At 41.7% G+C, this 24,464-nt stretch overlaps 1 protein-coding gene across 3 annotated transcripts in view; it reads right to left on the minus strand.

The window, feature by feature from the left end:
• Positions 1–24,464, minus strand: part of HMCN1 (hemicentin 1) — a 198,571-nt gene that overhangs the window by 75,318 nt on the left and 98,789 nt on the right. For all 3 annotated transcript variants that reach the window (XM_071751315.1, XM_071751317.1, XM_071751314.1), the window contains 18 exons: positions 23,900–24,074; positions 21,509–21,636; positions 19,291–19,563; positions 18,181–18,276; positions 17,179–17,373; positions 16,333–16,463; positions 15,513–15,660; positions 14,803–14,929; positions 12,980–13,134; positions 10,793–11,071; positions 10,203–10,484; positions 9,030–9,138; positions 8,351–8,520; positions 7,978–8,132; positions 7,096–7,219; positions 5,748–5,849; positions 2,548–2,724; positions 881–1,032 (listed from right to left, as the gene is read on the minus strand). In XM_071751315.1, the coding sequence (XP_071607416.1) occupies positions 881–1,032; positions 2,548–2,724; positions 5,748–5,849; positions 7,096–7,219; positions 7,978–8,132; positions 8,351–8,520; positions 9,030–9,138; positions 10,203–10,484; positions 10,793–11,071; positions 12,980–13,134; positions 14,803–14,929; positions 15,513–15,660; positions 16,333–16,463; positions 17,179–17,373; positions 18,181–18,276; positions 19,291–19,563; positions 21,509–21,636; positions 23,900–24,074 (2,978 nt within the window). The remainder of the gene's footprint in view (positions 1–880; positions 1,033–2,547; positions 2,725–5,747; positions 5,850–7,095; positions 7,220–7,977; positions 8,133–8,350; positions 8,521–9,029; positions 9,139–10,202; positions 10,485–10,792; positions 11,072–12,979; positions 13,135–14,802; positions 14,930–15,512; positions 15,661–16,332; positions 16,464–17,178; positions 17,374–18,180; positions 18,277–19,290; positions 19,564–21,508; positions 21,637–23,899; positions 24,075–24,464) is intronic.

Raw genomic sequence — 24,464 nt, forward strand, 5'->3', positions numbered from 1 at the left:
CTGTTGTTCTCTTTTGATTGAAACTTGCAAAAGCAGAAGTGGAATGTCATGCAAGTCCACAGGGAACTCCTAGCACTCAGGTCTTTGTGCAATCTGGACCTTCCTCCCTCTTACCAGTCTCAATTCTGTCACACCTTTTGTCTGTGCTCAGAGCTGTCCCCAGAGTACACCAATTTCTCCTCTTTCCTTTCAGATCATAACATCAGCTTTCAACAAGGAATCATGCCCTTTCCTCTTAACTCTTACATCAGTGGTTGGTCTTTTTTTAAAAAAAAAATTATTTTAGGTAATGAGGTATTACAGGCTCTTGAGCTCCATGGATCCCTTTAACATATAAATATGATCTTGTTTCTTCTTGACAGTGAGTAAAAAAATTGTTGATGCAAACTCTTACTCAGCATGAAATCATTTGGAAGGACAGACCACCTTGTCCCCAGAGCACACCAATTTCTCCTCTTTCCTTTCAGATCATAACATCAGCTTTCAACAAGGAATCATGCCCTTTCTTCTTAACTCTTACATCAGTGGTTGGTCTTTTTTTTAAAAGAATTATTATTTTAGGTAATGAGGTATTACAGGCTCTTGAGCTCCATGGATCCCTTTAGCATATAAATATGATCTTGTTTCTTCTTGACAGTGAGTAAAAAAATTGTTGATGCAAACTCTTACTCAGCATGAAATCATTTGGAAGGACAGACCACCTTACTTCAATCTATCTGTATCTTCCACATCACACTGGAACTACTGGAGCTACACCTGCAAGAATAACCTAGAGCAAAAGGTCTTATACTTTCATTCCAAATGCTCAAACTTACTCTGTTACATTAAATTGCACTGGTCTCCTACCACAAGAGGAAAGAGCAAGATTTAAACCCAGTACCTGGAGTCCATCATTAAGGCTGGAAACAGGGCTACCATCTTTTAACCATGTTAGAATAGGTGCAGGGATGCCTCTGGCTTCACACTCCAGTTGCACTTGATTGTTAACCACCACTGTCACCATGTCACTGCTACCAGAGATTGAAGGTGGAACTGAAAAAAAAAACCAAAAGAAGGAAACAAGCTGAAACAGCTACATAAGTCTTATTCACAATTAAATTAAACAGGTCACTTACTTCCATTATTTCTCTTTCTGCAAGTCACTACATTGCTGAAAAGATTTCTCGTGTCACTCCTACTGAACTCTTGTCACTTGTTTGCTCTGTGCTAAACTCCACTTTTTCCTTGTGCAAGCACTCAGATAATTTCAATGAAACTACTACTTTGTGAGCAAGGTAGACAGGGCTGGGCTCCCAGCACAGTTGTGAAACCCAGGAACCACAACATAAAAGCAGAAAATATCCCCTCAAACTTTTATTATGTTCTATTTAGACCCAGTGAAAGGCATTGAGAGTGGTGGGAATTAAAGGAAGAAGTTTCAAGTAAACAGATACACAAAGCCATAAATGGGTTGTGCAAAGCACATGTGAACATTTACCAGATTCAACTGTACAACATCTGTCTGCCTGATGATAAAATACATTTTAATGGAACATCTCAAAACACTTACTATAAGTATACAGTCTAGTAAATTTTGTAGAGCTTTGTTTTGTGGGTTCATGGATGGATGTTTGAGCTTCCTTCATTGCAATCAGCTCTGGCTTCAGCTCCATGCTTTCTGTTGCAGGAAGGGAACTAATTCTATGTGTTTAAGACAGAAGGTATTATTTCCCTAGAGAACTCTGGAGGTATCTGCTGAAATTCTGCAACCCATGAAGAGGCACACATATCTTTAGAAGTTATTTTTCATTTTTCAGTTTTACCAGAATAATAACCTTGGCTCTAAATATATCCTGGGAATTAATCACCGGGTGGGGCTAATTCCTTTTGACCATGCCTTGAGCCATCATTTTCTCCCATGATGATCAGTAATTTCATTATTATGTGCTGCCCAACTCATTATGTGTTAATTAACATTAACAGCAACTACATACTCAGCATCCATCTCAGCTGGGGCCACTGCAACAAATCTGGGCCCTGGAAGACTCCCACAGAAGAACATCTACATGCATACACATGTATCAAAGATGAGAATTTTAATTACACCTCACCCAAAAGCCACTGAAATCAATGGAAAAGCTCCAGTTTGACTTTTGATCAGGTGTCTCATGTCTACAAACACCCACACTTCCACTTCATCTTATAATCTGTACATTTTTCTTTAAAGCTCTTGGATTATGAAAGAACATTTGCTCTTTCTTTATTTACTTTGAGCCTTAAAGTCCTGCAGAACAAAACCCACCAACTGCAAGGCCTTCAAACTTGCTGGATTGAAAACCTTGATACATCTCCCACAAATCTGGTGTCTCTGCTCATTCTTTCTAAAACTGGCTTCCCCTACCATATTTTCCTAATTCAAAACACATTTTTTTAGTGTCACTGAAAAACAGAGGAGTGACTGTTCTGTGCCAGTACGATGGCATTTCAAGCAATGGTAAATCTGCTAAGAAAACCTGAGAGGAGCAGAAGTGAAGAACCCAGGTGGGGTTTGGAAGTTTTGGTACTTACCATGAACCTGAAGACTGTAAGATAACTCAGCCATGCCTGCTGTGTTGACAGCCACACACTTGTAGACACCCGTGTCAGAGACCTGAGCCCCCTCAATCTGCAGAACCTGCCCTCTCTGCAGGAAAGTGGCACTGGCAGCAGTGGCAAGAGGACTGTTGTCTTTGTACCAGGTGATAGCTGCAAAATAAAAGGGAAGATGGAAAAGCCACCAAAAATACCCCCACTACAAAGGGAACAAATACTGATGTAAACACTTTAAAAATACAAAATATGTCTCTTGAATCAATCTTTTTTTTTCCTTTCTCCCTGCTATGCTGCAACATTTTGACAATTAACATATGTTTAGCTCAACATATGCCTGACAGACACCTAAAAGATAAGAATGCTTATCAGGTCACCCCCTGGTGCATGGTGGAGACCAAAACAATGAAAGTAGCAGGACACCGAAAAGACTGAAAGATAAGGATGACTCCTCTCCAGGAAGTCTGTGTGTATCAGGGACTTATGCAAAAAAGGGACCCCTCTTCTTTCCCTGTATAAAAAAGCCCAGGAGAAAAGGAAAAGGGGCAGCTTTGGGCTGATCCCAACGGGATGAGGTTCAACAAGGCCAAGTGCCGGGTCCTGCACTTTGGCCACAAGAACCCCATGGGGAGCTCCAGGCTGGGCACAGAGTGGCTGAGAGCAGCCAGACAGAGAGGGAGCTGGGAGTCTGGATTGCCAGGAAGCTGAAGAGGAGGCAGCAGTGTGCCCAGGTGGCCAAGAAGGCCAATGGCATCCTGGGCTGGCTCAGGAACAGCGTGGCCAGCAGGTCCAGGGAAGGGATTCTGCCCCTGTGCTCAGCCCTGGGGAGGCCACAGCTTGAGTCCTGTGTCCAGTTCTGGGCCCCTCAGCTCAGGAAGGAGATTGAGGTGCTGGAGCAGGTCCAAAGGAGGCAACTGGGCTGGGGAAGGGACTGGAGCACAGATCCTATGAGGAGAGGCTGAGGGAGCTGGGGGTGTTGAGGCTGGAGAAGAGGAGGCTCAGGGGAGACCTCATCACTCTCTCCAACTCCCTGAAAGGAGGTTGGAGCCAGGGGGGGGTTGGGCTCTTTTCCCAGGCAACTCTCAGCAAGACAAGAGGGCACAAGAGGGCTCAAGTTGTGCCAGGGGAGGTTTAGGTTGGACATGAGAAAGAATTTCTTTCTGGAGAGGGTGATCAGGCATTGGAATGGGCTGCCCAGGGAAGGGGTGGATTCTCCATCCCTGGAGCTATTTCAAAAGAGCCTGGATGTGGCACTCAGTGCCATGGGCTGGGAACTGCAGTGGGAGTGGATCAAGGGTTGGACTTGATGAGCTCTGAGGTCCCTTCCAACCCAGCCAATTCTATGATTCTAGACCCTCCCTCTCTCGGCACTTTGGTTTCAGCTACGGGCCAGAGAAGCAGCAGGAGCGACAGACCCTACGCACCCGACTCCAGCCAGAGGCCAGCGCCGGCGGCCGATGATAACATCTTAATTACTCCCTCCTTCTTTTCTCTTCTCAACGATTCTTCTCTCCAAAGTAACTAATTGTATAAATCCTAAATAAATCCTTGTAACTTGTTTAAATCATAAAGCCTTGTTATTTTTGTAAATTCACGCATCATCTATGAGTAGTGGCTGAATTTTCCTCACAATCAAAATATCAATAATAACTCAGATCATAACAACACCCCAGCCTAAGTTTTCTAGTACAGAACACCAACATTTACAAACTCATGCCAATATTAATCATAAGTAAGAAGTCACTAAAATCATAGAATCATTAAGGTTGGAAAAGACCTTCAAGAACAAGTCCAACCTTAATCCAAATAACTACAACCACTAAACCATCTCCTGAAGCACCACATCTAAAGACTTCTTGAAGACCTCCAGGGATGGCAACTCCACCACCTCCCTGGGCAGCCCTTTCCAATGTCTCACCACTTTTTGGTGACAAATGACAAACTCTAACATTTGTGCAAAATTCAATAGCCAGCTTGACACCACCATCACCATGTGTTCAGGAAAAGGTCTGAAGTAAAAAGTTATCACACTAAGCATGCTTCCAGAGGATTAACTCATCCCAAGGCCAACAGCAACTGGTTAAAAATATGCAATAATATGATTTATATGGGTTTTTTCACCTTTCACTCTAAAATATTGCTACACTAAATTGAGCTACCTGAAAAAGTTTACAGAATAAACATACAAGCAACAAAATCAAAATTCTACTGGCAGCCTGAAAACTGCATATAAAGCCCAGAAAAATAGTATTATTACAAAGACAATTTTATAGCAACTTGATAACCAACAAAATCTGAGGACTTGTTTGTATCTCAGCCAAAAGATGGAGCCCTCCATCAGGAGAATGTGTAACTAATGCTTCACTTGCATCACTTTGTTATTCAGTCAGATGAAAGTGAGATGAAAATCATTCTCCATAGCAGACAAGTTTTCTGGGACAGACACACATCCAAGAAGTCATCTGGCCTGCCTGATGAACAAGGCTGAAGGTAAAGCTGCTTTTTCACTGTGATGCTGCTATTGCTTTTCTTAACTTTCAAAGCTTAGCACAGAAGGAGAACACACAAAATCATGAGTATAATTTACAGTCAGGACAAGTCCCAGAAAGCACTGGGCACAAACAGAAACCTACTCATTCTCCCAGGTAAAGGGCCCAGACCAAACAAGGAGCCTCATATTTATTTTACCAGATTTTATATGAAGTCCCAGCCATGACCACAAATAACAGGAACACTCAGTACACAAGCTATTGTTTTAAGCCTGCTCTACATGATAAAATATTGAGTTGACAGGGGAAAAGAGTAGATGATTTAGCAGCATCCTAGAGTAAGTTTCCTTGGAAAAGACCTTTAAGATCATCCACAGTCCCACAGTTAACCCAGCACAGCCAAGGCCACCACAACAGCACATCCCTCCCTCAGCACCACATCTTCATGTCTAGAACTCCAACATTATTCCTGTCTATTGCTGCCTGTGCAAGGGAATTGATTTTCCTTTTGGTTTTCATTCATTTAATTAATAATGGTGAGAATTACTGAACTCCTCAACACTTACTCTGTGTCACTTGATATATTGACATTTCTCATTATTTTATATATATTCATTATTTTCAAAAGAAACATAAAAGTGGAAACCTTTTCTCACATCTGCTTCATGTGCTCAAAGTCCACGTGCATACCTGGTGGAGGGATCCCAGATGCTCTGCATTCAAGATGAATCAGATTATTCACCACCACTGTTTCATTTAACATTTTCCCTGAATCCTCCAGAGTGGGTGGTTCTGAGAAAAGACAAAGGCATCAGGTTTTCATTAGTTCAGTCACCCAGCTAGCAAAACATCCAATCAGGAAGTCATCTCTTGCACAAACTTCAACTAAGATAATGAATGACCAAGAAATTTCTCAAGAACATTTTTCTTTGAAATGAGAATCCTCTGATTGTGTAACCTCATTAGTGGTAATAGCAATGAAATTTTATTTTTTCAGGAAAAATGGCACTTGAAATGGACTGGCAGGAAACTGTGCACAACCCAGAACAGTCATTTTTCTAATGTGGCAAGCTCATCTCATTTGATCTGGTAACATTAAACTGAATGTTGTACATGGCTTTATAAATTTGCAAACTGAAAAAACCACCACCTAATAACACTTGGACACAAAGACTGAGAATGAAAGAGGTATTTGTACAGGATTGACACTATGGTGTACATCTTACACTGTCACAGTGTAAGAGGAGTGTGCTTTCTGTTCCTGGGTCTCATCCAATTTTCAATCTCTCTATTTCAGTTTAAACAATTTCCAGTTACTGGAAATTTGGTTTGACAATGGCAGCCACCACAATCACTTGGCCACAGTCCCTTGTTTCACCTCCTGTGTCCTCTGACACCTTCAGGAATGCACAGTACTTTGTGACCACTTCTGAGGCAAATATTTGTAAATCACACTGAGAGTATTTGTAAAATTCACATGCAAACAACATCTTCAAGTTTTCCTGATTCCTTTTACACTATTTTTAGCTGCAATATAAAATTCCTTATAATCAGCCTGAAAAATCCCTCATAAGAGAATGTTTGTTTCCCAGAAAAATCACTCCTGTAGAAATTCCCCATTGCAAGGTTCTAGGAATCCCCAGGAGACCTGGATCATGTTAGAAATGCCAACAGTGGTGCATCACATCTGGATTCAGAAACACAGAGTACTCTTCTGAGCAGTGGATGAGTACCAATGTCTTTGGCTCCTTGGGATAGCTCTGATCAGAGGAGTTAACTGGGAAGACTTTCATTTCTGCAGCCTTTGGTACCACACAAGAAAGGCTAAATCCCAGGACTGCTGGCTTCTGCCCTAACTTCTCATTAAAGGAGTGGGATAAAGAAAGAAAACTGAAAGAAGGATGTGCAGAGACAACAAAAACGTCAGAGAGTTTAAAAGGGAAAGGGACACAGATGTAAAGAGCTGCCTTAAACCAGCCATGCTTAGCTTCTAATGAGAGGCAAAAACATCATTACCAAGAGGCAGAAACATCATTACCATGCACATGAAGGCGAGTGTGGTGTTGGGCTTCTCCTGCAGCATTTGTGGCCACACAAGTGTACCTGCCAGCATCTTCCAGCAGGGCCTTGACAACTTGGAGAACACGTCCTGAAGACTCCAGCTGTAGCAACACAGAGAGCAGGGAACCACTTTACATACTGATTCCAGGCAGAGTCACTGAGCATTAACAGCAAAGCAGACATCTCAGTCTAATCTTTCTTCTGACCCAGGGCTAAAACTCCTGCAAGAGGTGTCTTGGTAGTTCATGAAGTCCTGTGTTACCTGGACATGGGGATCAGCAGCTGTACAGCTATATGGAGACAGGAGGGGCAGGCAAGCAAGTGAAAAGGAGGCTGCAGGCAGAGAGCTGCCACTGGTGAGATGCCAGAAACTGCTCCAGCCTAAAGGAAATCCAAGTCATTCCAAGCACTCAAATCCCTGCAGCATGCAAGCACTGGGAAGGGCTGTTCATTGAAAGGCAGAATCTCACAACAAGAGGGGAATGTATAGGCAGGTGCTGTCATGGCAGTGCTTATAGAAAAACTCATTGAATCCCACCTCACAGTGACAAGTGAGTAGAGCCACCTTGCAACTGGCAGATAGCCATACCTTGAAGGTTAAAATACAATTGACAGGAGCCAGATGCTGAATTTACACTCCTAGACTCTTCTGAAATTGAGTTGTCTAATGAGATTTGTTCTACTAAACACTGCTATGCAATCTGAGATACCATCCTATTCAGGTAAAAAGTCCACAGCTCTCCAGGATGGAACTTCAGCATCTTTATGCTACAGCATGAAGGAGGCAAAAGAAGGACTAATATATATAATTTATTGTAGCTCTCATCACAGTTAAATTCCATAAAAGAGTAGTGCTTACTCTTATATTTCCTCTGGCGGTGTTTACTGGTTGACCATCTTTTAACCAAGTTATGGAAGGGCTGGGAATACCATTGGCTATGCACTGCAGTGTCACAGGCTTGTAGATCACCACAGCTCTCTCAGAAGTCAAAGCTGATTTGATGGTTGGAGGAACTGGAATAAGCACCAGTACCAAAAATGAAGTATTATTTGCACATATACATTTAAAAACATAGCAGCAACATCCCCCAAGTAAGAGCAGCTCTACTTCTATTTCCACTACGCTCATCTCCAGTTTTTCAAGAAATAGACATTTACAGAAAATTTCAGCACCCTCTTGCCAGCAATTTAAAACAAAGACAGTCTGCTGCTCCCCCCCTTGAGTAACCTACCATGCACAGTGACATCAAATTCCCTTTCATGTTCTCCTGCCTGATTTGCAGCCACACATTTATAGCGGCCACTGTCTGACACTTGAGCTCGAGAGATGAGAAGTTTCTGTCCATTTAACAAGATCTTACGTCCAGCTCCCTGTTCAACTGCTTGACCATCTTTCAACCACCTACCAAAAATAAAGTACAGTTTCAGATCTCTATGCAAGCAGAAGCAAAAACACTCCTAAAATATGCACGAATCTACTAAGTGGCAACAGGTAGTATTCTGCTTTCCTGAGTGCCATGGGCTGAACTGGTTGATCAGGAGAAGGGAGGGGAATAGGCACTAAAAAAGTCAGAAGGGCTGACAGCTGGGAAGCAGTAGTGAAAGCAGAAGCATACAGAAATCTCCAACACAAAAGCAATCACTGGTGGCAGATGAAAAATGTGCAGACTAGCAAGGGGAAGAGAGTTTTGTCAGCTCTTGTCATCCGTCCTATTTTCCAGAACATGTGTATTGCCACAAAATACCAAACTACTTTAAAACAAAATCCTGATCCTACCATGTGTATGCCTGACACTGGAGAGGAGCTAGGCATTTCTCCTCCACACATTAATCATCACTTAAGCACTAAATGAACAATAATGCTCCTTAACCAGCAGATTTTTTTTACTACTGTCATACCAATCCCCTTACGTGATAGTGGGTGAGGGCATCCCTGATGCTGAACAATCCAACTCAAAAGGACTGTGGAGAATCACAATGTAGTCCAAGAGCTCATCTCCACCTTCCACAAATGGTGGGACTGTAAGAGACAAAAATCCACCAACAGAAACATTTAAGCACCAGGAATGCCACAAAAATCTCAAATAGCAGTGTTAAAAAAAAAAACCCAAACAATCTTGATTGCTTTGGAACACATACAGATTTGCAGTTCATCACTATTCCTTTTTGAAGAGAAAAACCAACCCAATGCTATTTTGTAGCCTTAAACTACTCTTTTCATTATTTTTTACTGCTTCTGGGTTTGGTTGTTTTTTTGTTTGTTTTTTTTTGTTTTGTTTTGTTTTTGTTTTTGTTTTTGTTTTTGTTTTTGTTTGATTCTATCAGGGGGACTTTAAGCATCTCTCTGTCAAAACAAAGTGAAAACAAAAGTGCAGAGGACCCTCTTCCAGGTTTTCTTCACCCTGATTCTTGCAGTGGGTGGGCTGGGGAGGAAGCACTTCCACACAGCTCTTCCCAGCTCATTCCCTGGCTGGCAAGACCAGTGAGCTATACCTGGAGCAGTGGGAGAAATGCTCTATATTCAAGAGGATGCAATGACCTTCAAGAGGGCAGCTCAAGCCTAAAAATCAAGCCTTTAAAGTTCTTAAATAAACCTTTCCACGCCAAGAGAAAGTGATTAAAGTTTGCATCATTAATTTACCTAGTGACATGCAGAAGGAACTGCTGAGACTCAAACTGTGATAAAGGATTCAATTAAAAAGAAGAAAAAAAATCTTCATTAAAATTGCAGAATTTGCACAATACAGCTCAAATTCAAAAAAAGGTGCTTGTCCCCCAGGGAGGACTACTCAGTGATATTTTTTAATGGATTCTTTTCATATCTATGGTTTTCTTCTAGAAAGGCAACGTAGAAGAAATTTAAAGGTTCCTGAGAATAATACCACATGCACAAAAACTCTTCAGGAACTAACCTGAAAGTGTTTACAAGCTGTCTCATAACCCTGGACAGAAAAAAGTGAGCAGTGCCCAAGTTTCATTAAGTGTGCACTTAAGTGTTTCATATAACAATAAAGGCAAAAATAATAACATGCTTTATTAGGGTGATGGAAATGAGACAAATCAACAGTTCTGTTGCTCACACACCTAAGATTTCAACTTCATATTTGATTTCTTGCTCTCCAGCTATGCTTGTAGCCACACACAAATACTGGCCCTGGTCAGCCTCAGCAGCATTCAGAATTTCCAGCTTCTTTCCACCAGACAGAATATGGAGGCTGTCACTTGCTTTCACAGGCACACCATCTTTTAACCAGGTAAGGAGAGGTGGAGGATTGCCAGCAGCTTTACATTCCAGTGTCAATGAATTTCCAGCAACAACCTGCCTCTTCTGGGCTGTGTCACCATTGCCCTCAATCACTGGAGGAACTATAGAAAGGAAAAAATTATATTGCAGGCAATTAATTCTGTAGCCAGATAATGTATTAAGAGCAAATGGGTTAGTTCCTCCTCCCCATTCTCTTTGGCTCTACATGCCATGATGTCATGCAGAATTTCATGTGAGAATTTACTGCTGGGGGAAGCCAAGACCATGGGGAAACAGAGAAGTCAAATCCTGTAGTTCAGCAGTGCAGTGACCATCAACTGCAACCTGCTGACCTTACAGGGCAGAAATGTTTCCAGACCCAACTTCCAGCAACATGGCACCCAACCAAGGTCAACAAACTTGCCCTTACCATAGACATCCACGTAGTAATTTTTTTCAGCAGCTCCAGCAGCACTGCTCACACGACAAGTGTACTTTGCAGAATCTGAGACCTGGGCCTGAGGGATCTTCAGGAATTGACCTCTGTCCACATAGAGAGCTTGGGGGCTGGAAATGATGGGACGTCCATCCTTGAGCCATGTAATGGTAGGAGCAGGGATTCCCTTGGTTTCACACTCCAGATTTATAAGATTGTTAAGAAGTGTGGACACCTCTGTGGTAATATTCCCTCCTTTGATACTAGGGGGGACTATTTCAAAAGACAAAACAACAGTATTAAAGCCTTAGTATACAAGCCTGTGTAGATTCAAATAAATTAAACATTAGAAAGCTGTAAGAATACAAGATATTAGCTTAATCACACTTCAAACCCCTCCAGGTTTTGGTTTGGTTTTTGTTTTTTTTTTTCCCCCCATAAGAATTCTACATTGCCTGTACAACTCTTGGGGCACACCATGAGCTGAGAGCATGAAAAGAAGACACCATAAATGCAAGCTAACATTAAACAGTCACCACAGAGTCAAGAAATAAAAGTACCACAGCAAAGTGCACTGCAATTCATTGCTCCCTCCCTAAAGGCACCTGGGAACATTTTACTCCCTTGGATCCAACACATGCTAAGTGAGGACAGCTTGGCCTCCACGAGTCCTGCAATCTGCACCTTGAGAGTTGCATCCTCCCAGTGATGAGCTCTTTAAAATACCAAATAAGTCCAAGAGCCTCTCTGATTGGAGTGAGAACTGCTCAGAACTCAAAACTTCTGAAGATGAAGTCACACACTTTGAGACTAAATACAAGCTTAACAGTCTAGCTTCATGCTCCTATTTTTGAAACTTCTGGCCCATAGTCATTTCCCCTGCTTGCTAGGCAGCAGGGCTCAGATTTTTTCTAGCAAACAAGCTCTCATGTAACTCAGCCAACATAAAGAGTTCATAAATCTCTGTAGAAGCAATAAAAACAGCACAATTGGCAACAACTAGATTTATGACTGCTGAAAGCACCAGACACATCTGGCAGACATATTAACTCCTCTGCTGCCAAACATGCTCAGTGTATCCCAGACTTCCCCTGACTCCCATGGTGTTTAATTAAAATGACTCCAGAAACATTAAGCAAAGTGTCAGTCAACAGATCTGCCCCTATGAGATAGGTCTTGCAGATCACCAAGCCATGATGAAATATTTTCATTATTAGTGTAATAATTACAGAAATCTATGAAATATGCTGAAATGCACCTAGTTTAAAGGTGAATGCACATCTCTCAGCAAATGCTTTTCATCCACAGAGATGAGAAATGCTTTTAACATGCTGCTTTGGGAAAGCCTGGAAGCCAAAAGTGAGTCTAAACAACTATGAGTCTTTCCTCCCCTTTTCTACCAATTAATAATATTCTAATCTACATTAAACTTCTCTCACTCATCACAGGAGCTGTCTGTTCTCTATCTTTTGCTTAGACTCCACTGCTTCCAAAAATATGAAAGGTATACTCACTGCACTATGAACTTCACAATAATAATCATAATAATAATAATAATGTAAATGTCATTATCTCATGCTAATGCTTTTTGTCTTGCTATAAATGCCCTCACTTGCTATAAATGACCTCAATTTACACCAGTTTAAGCAGGATGACATCCCACTCTACCTGGAGATCATCTAGAACATTTTTTTTCAAAGATTATTTAGGACTGATTCCTACTGGTTTTACACTTCACTTTATACTTTTGCACTAACTGCATTTCCTGTCTGAATTCACTCCCAGAACCAAGTTAAAGAAAATAAGAGCAAGAGTGTACTAAAACAAAAATCTTAAAATTAATTTTATTCACCCTAAGACAGATGATGTTGAAGTGATAATCAAATAAATCAGCTGAAATGAATTAATAACAAAATTTGAGAAGAACCTTCAAGATTTTTGGCTCTCACCAACTAGAAACTAAGAAAAGACACCTAAAATCCAGCTAAAGGCCAAGCTTGCTAAGACTATATCCATACTTTACTTGCATGCTTACTTCATGAACAGACGAGTACTAAATCATGATTAGACACAAATCTTGCAGGGTCTGAGCCTTAATTTGGATTTGACTGAGTCTCTCCACTCAGAGAAGAAATCTTGTGAGTAAAACCAAAGGATCTTCTAGGATTTCTACAAACCTACCATGGATGTTCAGCTTGATCTCCTTCACTTGTTTGCCAGCAGGGTTGGTGGCACTGCACTGGTAACGACCTTTGTCAACCCTTCGAGCACTCTTGATGTGTAGAACTTGACCTCTGTCCAGAAGCTCAACATTTGGGTCACCCAAAAACAAGGGCCTGGAAGAGAGGTTATTTGATTCACAGAACTCTGACATCATCCTTTCAACATGAAATTCAACTGAGTAGCATGAAGAGGTTCTTTAGTGGCAGTCAATATGCTGATAAAGGGTACTATTTAGCCCTTACCTGAAGAACTACCACAAAATGAAAAAGTATGGTAATGAATTATTCCTTGTTTTTAGAAGAATTCAAATCACAGAAGCACTTTATTCAGGTCATAGAATCATTTAATTGTCTGGGCTGGAAGGGACCTCAGAGCTCATCAAGTCCAACCCTTGATCCACTCCCACTGCAGTTCCCAGCCCATGGCACTGAGTGCCACATCCAGGCTCTTTGGAAATATCTCCAGGGATGGAGAATCCACCCCTTCCCTGGGCAGCCCATTCCAATGCCTGATCACCCTCTCCAGAAAGAAATTCTTTCTAATGTCCAACCTAAACCTCCCCTGGCACAACTTGAGACCTCTTGTGCCCTCTTGTCTTGCTGAGAGTTGCCTGGGAAAAGAGCCCAACCCCCCCCTGGCTCCAACCTCCTTTCAGGGAGTTGGAGAGAGTGATGAGGTCTCCCCTGAGCCTCCTCTTCTCCAGCCTCAACACCCCCAGCTCCCTCAGCCTCTCCTCAGAGGATCTGTGCTCCAGTCCCTTCCCCAGCCCAGTTGCCTCCTTTGGACCTGCTCCAGCACCTCAATCTCCTTCCTGAGCTGAGGGGCCCAGAACTGGACACAGGACTCAAGCTCTGGCCTCCCCAGGGCTGAGCACAGGGGCAGAATCCCTTCCCTGGACCTGCTGGCCATGCTCTTCCTGAGCCAGCCCAGGATGCCATTGGCCTTCTTGGCCACCTGGGCACACTGCTGCCTCCTCTTCAGCTTCCTGGCAATCCAGACTCCCAGCTCCCTCTCTGTCTGGCTGCTCTCAGCCACTCTGTGCCCAGCCTGCAGCTCCCCATGGGGTTGTTGTGGCCAAAGTGCAGGACCCGGCACTTGGAATGTTGAACCTCATCCTGTTGGGATCAGCCCAACTCTCCAGTCTGTCCAGGTCCCTCTGCAGAGCCCTCCTGCCTTCCAGCTGATCCACACTTCCCCCAGCTTAGTGTCATCTGCAAATTTGCTGATGATGGACTCAATCCCCTCATCTAAATCATCACTAAAGATATTGAACAGCACTGGGCCCAACACTGATCCCTGGGGGACACCACGGCCGCCATTTTGATGCAGCCCCGTTCAGCACCACTCTCTGGGCCCGGCCCTCCAGCCAGTTCCTAACCCAGCACAGATGCCCCTGTCCAAGCTGTGGCCTGACAGCTTTTTCAGGAGAATCCTGTGGGAGACGGTGTCAAAGGCCTTGCTGAAGTCCAGGCAGACAATGTGTTTAAAGTCCAGGTCATCCAGATGTGTTTAAAAAATCCAGATAATATAAACTGAAAGAAACTGTTCCTTCTATCTTGGTTTAAGCACTGTCTGTTTTCCAATATTCAGATGTTTTTTGCCAGTGCCAGTGAGACAGCAGAGTTCCCAGAGCAAAGCAGGATGCTAACTCCTGATTAAAGTCCTTCCCAGCTCACAGGGCTGCAGATTACAATAACACTGAATAGTTACAAGCAGAGTTTGCTGGTGCAGTGAGGGAGGAATAACCTAGACAGACATGAAAAAAGCTCCAATATACTTACTTGCCATCTTTGAACCAGTGAATGTCAGGAAAAGGGAAGCCTTTGGCTCTACATTCCAGACTGATTTCCTGGTTGAGGATGACAGCAATTTCCCTGGGGGTACCAGCACCTGCTATACTTGGTGGAACTTTAAAAAGACAACCATTAAGGAAGAACTGGCATTTAACTAGGAAGGTTTGCTGGGAAACTGGGAGAAACACAGTAGTGAAAAAAACAGATCATATTTTGAAACAACTTCAGTTTTCACTGCAGACTGAGTCCTGCTAAGTCACAGCATTTTTACTGTGATAACCACTTCCACCCTTGAGCTGGTGAACTGTACATAAACCAGCTCCTGCATTAGACTGCTCTGCACCCAAAATATGTAACTAAGTACCAAAGACCAAAATCCAGTAATGAAAAGCAGCATTTTGTCTGTTCCTGGCAAATTTTAAGTATTCAAAAGCCATCATGAGAAGTGCTTTGGCAGCCAATATTTAATAGGCACTGAGAGGAAGTAATACACTTATAATGAGTTGAAATCTACTGGCTTAAATATCAACTGTCTTAAGAAAAAAAAAAAACAAACAAAAACCCAACCAAAAAAACCCAAAGGAACAAACAAAAAACCCCAAGAAAACCCACAAAACTCCAATCAAGCAAAGAACCTCCCCAAGCCCCCCACCCCTCAAAAAAAAGCCCCAACAAAAAAACAACCCCATGGAACTAACCTAGTACATCTAGGTTAAACAGTTTCTCAGAACTTCCTGCTACATTTATGGCTTTGCATGAATATTGTCCAGCATCATCAGTAGTAGCTTTAAGGAGCTTTAGTATCTTCCCATTGTGCAAAATCTGGAGAGTACTGCTTTCCACAACCTTAAAAGAACCCAAGACATTAGCCTTATGTGATCCAAGTTACATCAGCCAAATATCACAGCTGGATTTTTGTAAGAAAATGGTAGTTTTAGTCTAAGGATAATGTTTCCTCTCTCAGTTACAGCACTGATCTCCTCACCTTCTGCAATCTATTCAATATGACTTGTAGATGAAAATACATGAGTAGGAAAACCAAATAAATATTTTGCTCATCAGTAATGGTCAGGCCCAAAGGTGCAAGAAGAGGTCTTTCCTCAGCTTAAACCATCACTTAACAGCTACAAATAAAAGCATAGGACTCAAGGATAATCCTGGAGGACTCAAATCACTTCCAAAAGTTCTTATTTCTCCATCCAAAAGACTAAAGAAAACACCATTACTCGTCCTCTCTGCAAGGACTTTGGCATCTACAATTCTGGAAGACTGCTAAGACTAATTCCTAGGGGAACCTTGAAAATCAAGACTTTTCTCTTGACTTACTGAGCAGCTGAATTAATGGATTAGCCATGTTTAGCTGCCTTTCTCTCTGTGGGTGTTATCAGTGGAGTTTAAACATACACAGAGGCATGTACATGTATTTACTTTAAATGAGCATTCATACAAGCACTGAAAAGCCAACACAAAGCTGATTGATGATGGCTCTGTTACTTCAATTAACTTAATCCTACATACCTGGATATCTTCTTTATACCAGGAGATGACTGGTAAGGGGTTACCAGATACCTCACAGAAGAGAATTACAGGGTGATGAACAACTATAGATGTATTTGTCACCTTTTCTTGATCTCTAATTTCAGGAGGAACTGCAAGAAATTCAAAGTCATATATTAAGTCTTCTAATTCCAGTGTTTTCTCACTTCCTTTTCACTTCCTCCTTCCTACCATTCATCCCACTATGAATGCAAAGCCTTTATGTGGGGGATTAGAAAATTCAGTCCCCACTGACGAGCCCTTCTGGCACAAGATGGAATTCCTGCTTTTCTCATATTAAAGATAAGAATACAATATTGCTCAGGCATCAGAACTAACCAATTTGGGAAGTGAACAAGGCTGGAATAATAGTTCTTTGTAAGAAGCAAAATTCTCACACCATATCTCAAGGCCACCTGTAGCATTTCTACATCCTGATCAGGATTATGTAAGAAAAAGGAGCAAGATTTCTCCTGTTCTGTATTAATTCTGATAACTGACTTTTCTTATATTTATATTTGAAATACAGATCTATAACCCAATCTTTAATTTCTGCAGTAAAAAAAAGACTTAATTAGTCATTTGCATTGAAGTTTTCAAGTATAACTTGTGAGACACAAGTAGCTCTGTGAGCAAAACAAAGAGATGGCCTGGGCATCAAGTCATGGAGAACAGAAAAAACAGAAAAATAGAGCATCAGAATACCAGAAGTATAAAGCACTTAAGATTAGATTTTGTAATTCAAATGCAGATGTGGGGCATGCAATTTCCAACAGTCAAAAAGATGAGGTTCTTCACAAATAGTTCCCCAGTAGCTGCATTATTTACCATTAACTTTCAGGTTGTACTTTCTTTCTGTGCTTCCAGCTTCATTGGTTGCCACACAGATATACTCTCCATTATCAGCAGGTGTAACAGCAGCTATGATCAGCAGTGTCCCATCCTCCAGAACTGAAATCCCTGGTTCACTCCCTGTCAGTTCTCTTCCATTATGTAGCCATTTGATATCAGGCTTTGGAACACCTAACAAGAAAAGGGTGAAACATGAAGAGCTTTGCTCAGCTCAAAATAGGAAAGATTTAAATAATCCCCACTGCTTGCTGGAAGTCTTAATGGCAAAGCCAATGCACAGAGAGAGCATGAGCTTTAAATTTAAGAGGAAATCTTTCTGTTACAGTTTCTGTTTCTCTTAGTCCTGAGCAGTATAATATCCTTGCTGGCTAGCAATGACTTTTCACAGAACTTCTGTACATGGTAGCTGTTTAAAATCACTGTTTGTTTGATTTTTTCCAGATTTTTGTCATTGTTTGAACAGGAGGAACCAGAGAAGGAGGGCTTTTGAACTCTGAGAGGGGCAGAATGCAAAGGGAGGGATCTATTCCCTCCCATTTTCTGCCATACTCTATGAAAGATGACAAAGTCAGCAGCTCCTTCCTGTTTCCTTCTCACTCCCTGCTGGCTGTGCTGCTGTTTGCTGCAGCCAGCTCACCATGTGCTATCTATCAGGTTGGGTATATATATATATATTTGTATGTATTTGTTTTCTTTGTACTTTATGTTATTGCCTTTCCCTTGTGCTTCAGTTTCCTTGTTTTCAGTTTCCAGCTTGGGGCCTCTGCTCTTTATTCCCCTTTTATCTTCCCTTTGTGAGGTGAGGGGGAACAGAGGTTTGTGGTCCACACAAACTACTAAACTGTGACAAGTATGTATGGAATGTACTGTACAGATTGGACATTTTTACATTAATAAGGAATACACAAAATCTTACTCATTTTCAATGGTCAACAGACAGATAATTCTATCACTAAAAGTGGCAGAAATGACACCAACCTTTTGCTGGGCAGGGGAATGCAACACGTTGATTTGCCACTCTTTCCTGGAAGGGGCTGTTGTATGGAGGGTCCAGGTCCTTGATAGTGGGAGACACTGCAACAAAATCAGACAGAAAAAAAAATATATATAAAAAAAAAAAATCTTGATTGCAGCTCCCAGTGTAGTAATATAGTTTGGCAGTACATAATGCTTTTAAGTGTTTCTCACCCCCAACAGGTCAGATTCCAATAACCACTTCACACTGACTAAGTGTACTATGCAACAAGTCTTGATTCCAAGGGGAATATAAGGAATTAAGAAGTACAAAGGGGCTTCCAAGTGTTACTGAAATTGCTGCTTCTCTAAAATCAGCTATATTTCTTTTGAAGGCAGATGGTGCTTATGCAAAATCTGGAAAACACTACTGGTACTGTTTTTCTCATACCACTTGGAGGTTTTATGTCTGCCCTTTGTTTTTGCATCTCACTATATAAAGAATATAAATTATAATTCAGTAATTGGCAGGTTTGTTTTATGTAACAAGTGGTTCTCAGCACCTCTAATCCAAAAGGATAGGAATGCTGCCTTAGACAATTACAAAGAAGAAATAATTGCTGCTTAGCTTTAGTCAGTCATCCTATATTGATGTATGGCAGCCCATCAGTTGAGGTTTTTATATTTTCTATTTAAATTGGCATGCTGACCAGGGTTGCCCCATCACCATTTCAACAGTGTACTGAGTGAAGAGCTCAAGTGTAGCTCCTGCAAAATCCAATTCTATTAAAAGCTGCAACACAAGACTCTGAACTTCAGAGACAGTCTCTGAAGATGAGACCTCTGGACCCATGAAGATAATATTTGAATTACCTAGTAGAAAACCAGACTGTAAGCAGCTTGAAGATTTTGTTAAAAAATAAGTAATGTGTTTTAAGTTTTTTTCTTGCTTCTCCAAACTCTCCAATGACTGTTCTACTTTTCCACAATTAACAGCAGAACATAACAACTAAAAGAGATCTAGATTTTGCATCATGTAACAATCAGCAGCAAAGAGCATTGCCCTCCAGAATGTAAACCAGGCAGCACTGGCATGAAATACCACAAATACCTTGAACTTGAACACACAAATACCTTGAACTTGTACTGTTATGTCCAACGTGTCACTGCCCACTGCATTGCTAGCAACACACGTGTAGATTCCAGCATCAGGAAGCTGGACATTGGTGATGCTGAGAGCTCCATCCAGGCTGTGGATAAACTGCCCACCATCTATAGGCACTGCACTCCTGCCCTTGAACCAAGTGGTGGATGGGGGAGGGATGCCCTGGGCACTGCAGGGGAGGTCAACTCTGTGGCCAGCCTGGACTTTCAACACTCGAGGCCCACGCTGTACCTTTGGGGGGACTGAGCAAGACAAGTTTAGTCCAGTGGAATGGGAAGAAAACCAATGAACAACATCATTCTTAAAGGAAATAATTCTCCATTTCTGTCATTTTAGAAAACATCCTCTTTTATTCACTGGAAGCAAATTCCCTCAGGTGACTAAGGAAGGAGATCTGAATGGGCTTTGCATCCCATGGGATGGATGACACCCCACTGCTTAACTTAAAAAAGCTGCTTCTCCAATCCTCCTGCATGACTTCCACATGAGCACTGTGCTGTTATCATCCTGAGCACATCTGAAGAGCTGTGGATACTGGCTCTTCATAACACAAAACCATTCAAAAGCTCTTATGATAAAGTTAATTACATTTTCCTTTTGACCTTTTCATTTCCTTCCTCTAATCCCTGTCCTTTGTATGCTTCCAAACACAAGTTTGGACACGGAGATAAAAAACAACTGGAAGAGATTTTGCTGCTCCCAAAGAATAATATAAATCCAGGATAACTGTTTTGCCACAATGTTTTTCTTTTGAAGGATCATTGACAACAAAAAGACTTCTAAAGAATGTCTGAATAACAAGCACCATTCTTCTACACTCTCAGCCACAGATAAACAAAGATGAGCACTGATATCACAAGGCTCAACACAGAGCACCAGAGAGCAGCCTCTTAAACCCATTATAGTTGAATTTAAGTAGTCTGAAGGTTTCTGAGCTGCTGGGGGCAACTGGGTACATTTGTGGCATGTGAAGTGCTTGAAAGAGTCCAGCGCAGAGCTACTGAGATGATTAAGGGAGTGGAACATCTCCCTTATGAGGAAAGGCTGAGGGAGCTGGGGCTCTTTAGTTTGGAGAAAAGGAGACTGAGGGGTGACCTCATCAATGTTTTCAAATATGTAAGGGGTGAGTGTCAGGGAGATGGAGTTAGGCTTTTCTCAGTGGTGACCAGTGATAGGACAAGGGGTAATGGGTGTAAATTGGAGCATAGGAGGTTCAAGTTGAATATCAGAAAAAATTTTTTTACTGTAAGGGTGACAGAGCCCTGGAACAGGCTGCCCAGGGGGGTTGTGGAGTCTCCTTCACTGGAGACATTCAAACCCCACCTGGACACGTTCCTAGGGGATGTACTCTAGGGGGCCCTGCTCTGGCAGGGGGGGTTGGACTAGATGATCTTTCCAGGTCCCTTCCAACCCCTAGGATTCTAGGATTCTATGATTCTATGATCCACTCCAAAGATGTGTGCTGGCAATGGACATTTGTATCAGCACTTCCAAACTCTACAAGAACCACAGCAGAACCACCTCTACTCCCACAATTGCTACTGATCAACCCTGTCTGGGCTGTGCCAGACCATGGCCCCTGCACCCCCTTCTCCTATGTACCTCCTGCCAGTGCAAAGTGGGGCTCTGAGCAACCTGATTTAGGTGAAGCTGTCCCTGCTCACTGCAGGGGGACTGGACTGGATGATCTTTAAAAGGCACCTTCTAGCCCAAACTAGTCTGTGGTTCCATCAACTTGACATCTGTGAGCCAAGCTGACTTTGCTGTTCTCAGCTACTGTTTGCAATCTTATTACTGAGGAACCTCTTGCACTGAGAATATTCCAACTTTTATTTAGTGAATATTAGAACAGAAGTTTCTGGTTCTTAAAACTCTGGCAGCTTTAGAAGAGTCAAATGTACTGTGCTGTAATTCTTCCACAAGTCAAAGGAACATTAAAGAAAGGTGTGTGTGTGTGTATATATTTATATATTTATATCTATATATCTATATATCTATATATATGCATGTACAATATTTCCTTTCCAACATAATCAATACCCACTTGCATATGAAGATAATATGACCTAAAAAAATATAGGTCTGTAGCATTTATAGTACACAAAGAAATATTTTTTTTAAAGTTCTGCATGATGCCAAATTCCATGTGGAAACTTGCAGATGATTTCCCTTGAAGTTAAAGCTTACCATGTACACTTAACTTCACTGACTGAGTCACATTCCCAGCAATATTTGTGGCCACACAGAGATACATTCCACTGTCTGAAACTTGTGTCTCACTGATCTTCATTGACCCTGAGGGTAGGAAAGTGTGTCTGGAAAAATAAGAAGCAGATAAACTTTATGAATAGGTATTTAAAGGTGAATTACCTCTACTTAGACATTGCTAATTATTGCTAAAAGCTACAAATAAAACCATTCTCCAGGGCACACTGAGCTGAGCTGTACTGAGCCACTGCATTTAGAACACACAGCAAATATCTAAAATATAAGATTCAAATTTCAAAACTTGGTTCTAGCTACATTCAGGAAACAGTAAAAAATGTGTTGTTTCTAGAAAAATGGGGAAAAAAACCCAACAACAGGTAAAGAAATGGAGCTCCTCAGCATCCTGTCACAAATATATACTAGGGTTTGAAAGTTAAACAACTTTTGCTACTATTTCATCCTAACAACAGAGACATTATGGTGGTTAAAGATGGGAGTTTCTGAAAAGTTCACCAGTTCTGATTTTTATAGAAGTTGTCACTATTCATCACTAAATAGCTGCATACACATTATTGATGTGTACTGCAGCTCTGGTTACAGGCTGGGAACATTACAAGGTAAATCAGCCAGCTAAGTCAAAGTCTTCCTAAGTAGATATCTAAAACAATAGAAACAGGACAGAAAATGAGAAGGAAAGAAAAAATGACAGCTAAAAATGACAAGAAGGAATTCTAGTCTAGCAGTCAAGGTCATGTACAGACTTTAGACTCTCTGGTGAGAGCTGGTGGTAATATCTGTCTGCCTTTCCCTGGCATGCTCTAGTTAGGACAATGCCATCATATGGAAATAAATGGTGAATTCTGGGATTGCAATGTGGCCCCTCTGGGCCACCCAAATCTGTCTGGTTTGAAGATTGCTCCTCTGCTGCCCATGAACTTCCCAGCATTCTTTTTTTGCTATTATTTTTTTTACATAACCCCAAAAGACAGATTGCTGGGACAACTTATCTTCCATTTTCTGTCCACTAATTACATTTGCTTTCTGATAAAAGTTCCTTCATTTCTGATTTCACTCTTCTTTTGTTTACTGGTCACATTTCTAATACAATTCCTGGGTGGTCTCAAACAAACAATTTTGTTTGGACTAATTCTTTAACTTTTGCTGGCATCTGTATGTTCCATTTTATGGAATGGGCTGAGCTGGAATTCTGCCACTCTGGACAACATGGATCTCTCCATAACAACCATGAGCAAGTAGCCTAATTTATCAATGTCTCCAGAGGTAAAATGAGGACAAGTAAGCAACCAAGAATGTGGATTCATTCGTGTACACAAGTGTTCACAGGACATGGCAGAAAATTCCACAAAGATTACTAACAACAAACCAACTCTGTGCACAATTCTCCTTCACCAAACAAACCAGCCCAGAAGCTTTTAGCTGCAGGCTGGAATGGGTGGCTCTGGGTGCAGATTTGGCCCACAGGGTTCTCCTTCAGGCATAGATAATTCCTTAATTCAGGACACCAGCTGGTTCCTCCCACTTGGATCATTAAGAGACTCTAGACAAAAGGCTATGGTGTGTATTTGGGTAGGGTTACCATTTCCTGGGCTATGAAAACAGCTGAAGCCTTCATCTCTTCTCAGGTATCTTGAAAACTAAAAAGCAGATGTGTGGCTCATGGCACTTCAGCTGGGGACATACAGAGAACAATCACCTCTTCATTTCCCCTCTCATTTTGTCCCATACTTAAGTAATAAGGAAGAACTCCAACCTTGTGGCCCATCCTCCATGCAAGGCAGTCCCCAGCTGCATTCTCTAAGATCATCAGCTCTCAACATTTTTATGCACATTTAGCTTTTTTCACACATTCAGGATTATCTGGAGAGTTTTTTTGATCCAAAACAGAGAAAGCAACGAGCTCTTCTAAGAACTCCCAAACATTTATCAGCAGCAGCATTCTACTGGCAGCCCAGACCACATATGAATAACTAATAATACAATAATGCTCCCCTGAGCATAAATATGAGGTGCTTAAGAAGAAGAGTTTTTAAACATTTACAATCAGACAAATATGTGGGTCTCTGGGGACCACCAGAGTACAAACATAACAGGAGCTCTTTTGTCTTGCCCTCCTGAGACTGCACATAAACACACCCTGGAGTGGAAGCTGTACAGTGATGCATGGGCTGGGTGATGCAGCCATCCTTCAGAAAGAGTCTCATGACTGGTTGGGGGAAGAAGAATTAAAAGACCTGGTAAAATGCAGGACAACCTGCTACTTTCTGATTGACCCTGTGCAGTGATTTACTCTTCCAAATTCTCAAAAGCTTAGGTGCAATTTTACTTTGCTTTGGTTTTCATCATTGTTACCTTGGAGAGAATGGAGATATGAGCTGCATTTCTTTGGCCCAGGTAATGATGGGGGGTGGCAAGCTCTTCACTTCACAGGGGAGTGTGACATCTTCCCCTGCAATTACTGAGATCTCTATGGGGTTATCAGAAGCATTTCCTTCCTGGTCTCCAGGCCTGGATACTCTAGGTTTCACTACAACATGGAACATGTCAAAAAGCTGCAATGAATACATTTATTTGTACAAATGTAACATCATGCAATTCTACTTCAGATTAAACCTTTTTTTTTTTTCATCAAGTATATAACATTTCAATTCTCTTTTTAGTTCTCTGGCTGCTGATGTACAGTGCCTGTGGCTCAGACACTGCCTGATCCCCACATGCAATACCACAAACACCAACAAAACTGCACTTGCCATCCAGAAATATTGATAGCAACAGATAAGTGTGGTTTATGCACATGTGAGCTCTGTATTGCACAGGTACTTCACAGTAAACACCTGAACTACATTACACTACAGCATCAATACCCACAAGGCATAAAAGCTTTCCAAAGCTAGGAGTCACCTAAATCCATGTTTTT

This window comes from Heliangelus exortis, chromosome 8, assembly GCF_036169615.1.
Source record: "Heliangelus exortis chromosome 8, bHelExo1.hap1, whole genome shotgun sequence".
NCBI lineage: Eukaryota > Metazoa > Chordata > Aves > Apodiformes > Trochilidae > Heliangelus > Heliangelus exortis.